The sequence below is a fragment of the Acanthisitta chloris genome, unplaced genomic scaffold, assembly GCF_000695815.1.
Source record: "Acanthisitta chloris isolate BGI_N310 unplaced genomic scaffold, ASM69581v1 scaffold4405, whole genome shotgun sequence".
Lineage (NCBI taxonomy): Eukaryota > Metazoa > Chordata > Aves > Passeriformes > Acanthisittidae > Acanthisitta > Acanthisitta chloris.
The window spans coordinates 18,326-20,498 of record NW_008675214.1 but is presented as its reverse complement, the minus strand read 5'-3'; the positions used below and the strand labels follow the sequence as shown (position 1 = coordinate 20,498).

The following is a 2,173-nucleotide window of genomic DNA, read 5'->3' as shown; positions in this document are numbered from 1 at the left end:
TTTATTTTTAACATTAACTTAAATAAACCTCCAAATTCTCCAAATATTCAATTATGGAATTATTCAAATATTTTTTGAAAACTCTCTTTTAAAAAGAATTTTTGGTTCAACTTTTATTTGCAGCATATTTAGTAATTTATCACATTTAGGGGTGCTGAACATCTGATTTTTCAATAGCAAAACTGACACTGTTTTAAGGTCCATAGTTTCACATACTGAATGTTCACTAGAAATTGTGCATCTGAAAACGTAATTCAGCTCTTTAAGACATCTACAGAATTTGGAAGCATTCACAGTTGAAAGTTTCCAGATTATCACAAAAAAGGAAAACACAGCTATGCATCAGACTTTTCTAGCAGAATAAAGGGCTTTCTTGCAACACAGTTTGGAATCTCAGTGAGAACAGCAGCATTCTGTCAATGGTCAATGTCTGACAGACACAAGGCAATGACCCAAAGAAAAGACTTCAGTGTTAGTTCAGTTACTTAGTGAATGCTCTGCACCTACATGTGCTCCGAACCAATCCAGAAAATGGAGCATTTACAGATTAATGCATTAGAAGATGAATTTATTTGTTATTGTGATCTTGTTCTCAGTACTCAATTTCCTGCTAACTGAACCTTATAACTATCAGTGAACTGCTGCTCAATCTTACCAGTGCTTTTAGCAGCCAAGGTGTCTACTTCAAAGACTGTCATGCAAGTTTGTCCTTCTCGTATCAGCTGGTTCCCCAAACCTTCGAATATTCATTCTTTCGCTTAAGACTGGCTCAAAACTGTGAACTATTATTTTTAATAAGCTCACCTACAGCAATAATTTAAACCTTTTTTAACCCACAAAATTCTCCACTACTACACCCTGTCTCTTGGGTGCTGCTGATTGCAGGCTCCACCTCTCTCAGAGAAACTTGTTAACATTTTCAGGCATGTTGCCCTATCTGTGGCACTATCAGAAAGGTGTACTCAACTCCTGCTGATCAGTCCATCAATTTGGGTACCCCTCACACTGAAGCTCCAATGTCTCACTGTCTGCAATGCACTTCTCACTTGTCTTGACAAACAGAATGCTGTTCCAACCACAGCCATTCAGTATGCTACAATGAACATCCTTTTCCTAAATTCCTGCTCACCTCCCATAAGCCCTCTCTGCTCTTCTCCACAGGCTTCTCTTTTACCAAAAAAGTGTTACTGCTGTCCTGAATATCTTTCATGGTTTCTTTCTCCAGCCTACACTTTTATCCTGTACTAAGTGTTTAATTCTTGCCTCCGTCAGCTCACAATATCCATCATATGCTCAGGCACGTAACCTGTCATGTGTTCATTATTTGGAATCACAAACCTAGAAAAAGCACTTCAAACAACATCAACGCAGACCATTTCTAGAAATCTACCCCCTAAATCTTTTTCACTATGAAAACTGCAGTGAAAGCTGATGGTTCCTATACTTTTAGTGTCCAAACCACTGCTCATTGATACAGTCCTCCCCCTCACTGTACTCAATCAGTTTACATCCATTAAGTATGGCATTTCACTTCTTTTATTCAATTCTGTGCAGCAGGAACAGATCTTCAGCTCTATTTATGCAACTTAATCGATTAACTGGCAGATATTTAAATCTTCTAAGCACTAAAATACTATAAAAATTCAGCCAGCAGGTCATGTCCACAAACTTCCGCTTAACCCTGTGTTCACATATTTTCTTGTACTTATTTGGTACCTTCCTCTCCCACAGTATGCAGATTTTGAGCACTGTTCCAGGGTATCAAGTGACTTCATGAATCTCCCAGCCAATGTCTGGCAGAGTAAATACAAAATATTTTGCCTCTAGGATCTATGACGCTATTTGAGCTCTTACCTTAGTAAAATTATTCAAGTGACCCAGTTTTCTCATATTCGACACGCCTTGTAATTTGGCCACATTTTGGAGAATCTCTCTCATATTATCACAAGGGTCTGCAAAAGAAAACGGGTTATTAGCAGATACAGAAAAAAAAAAGAGCAATCTAAAGGATTCAACATGCAGTTTCATAAATATACTAGGTACTCCCTTGATCTCAACTGGGGATGCAGAGCACTGTTGCTCCAAGAGGCATCAATCTGATTTACGCTTGAAACCAAAACCTGAGTTCTGTAGAAAAAAATGCTAAAGGCCACAGAGGAGGGAGTCTTGTTTT

At 38.2% G+C, this 2,173-nt stretch overlaps 1 protein-coding gene across 1 annotated transcript in view; it reads right to left on the bottom strand.

Moving 5' to 3' along the window:
• LOC103803101 (rapamycin-insensitive companion of mTOR) overlaps nucleotides 1-1,948 on the bottom strand; it is a gene marked incomplete at its 3' end in the record, with an annotated part of 41,027 nt that extends 39,079 nt beyond the window's left edge. The window contains exon 1 of the mRNA XM_009075637.1: nucleotides 1,855-1,948. Within this exon, the coding sequence (XP_009073885.1) occupies nucleotides 1,855-1,938 (84 nt within the window). The remainder of the gene's footprint in view (nucleotides 1-1,854) is intronic.
• Between the last annotated feature and the right edge of the window lie 225 nt (nucleotides 1,949-2,173).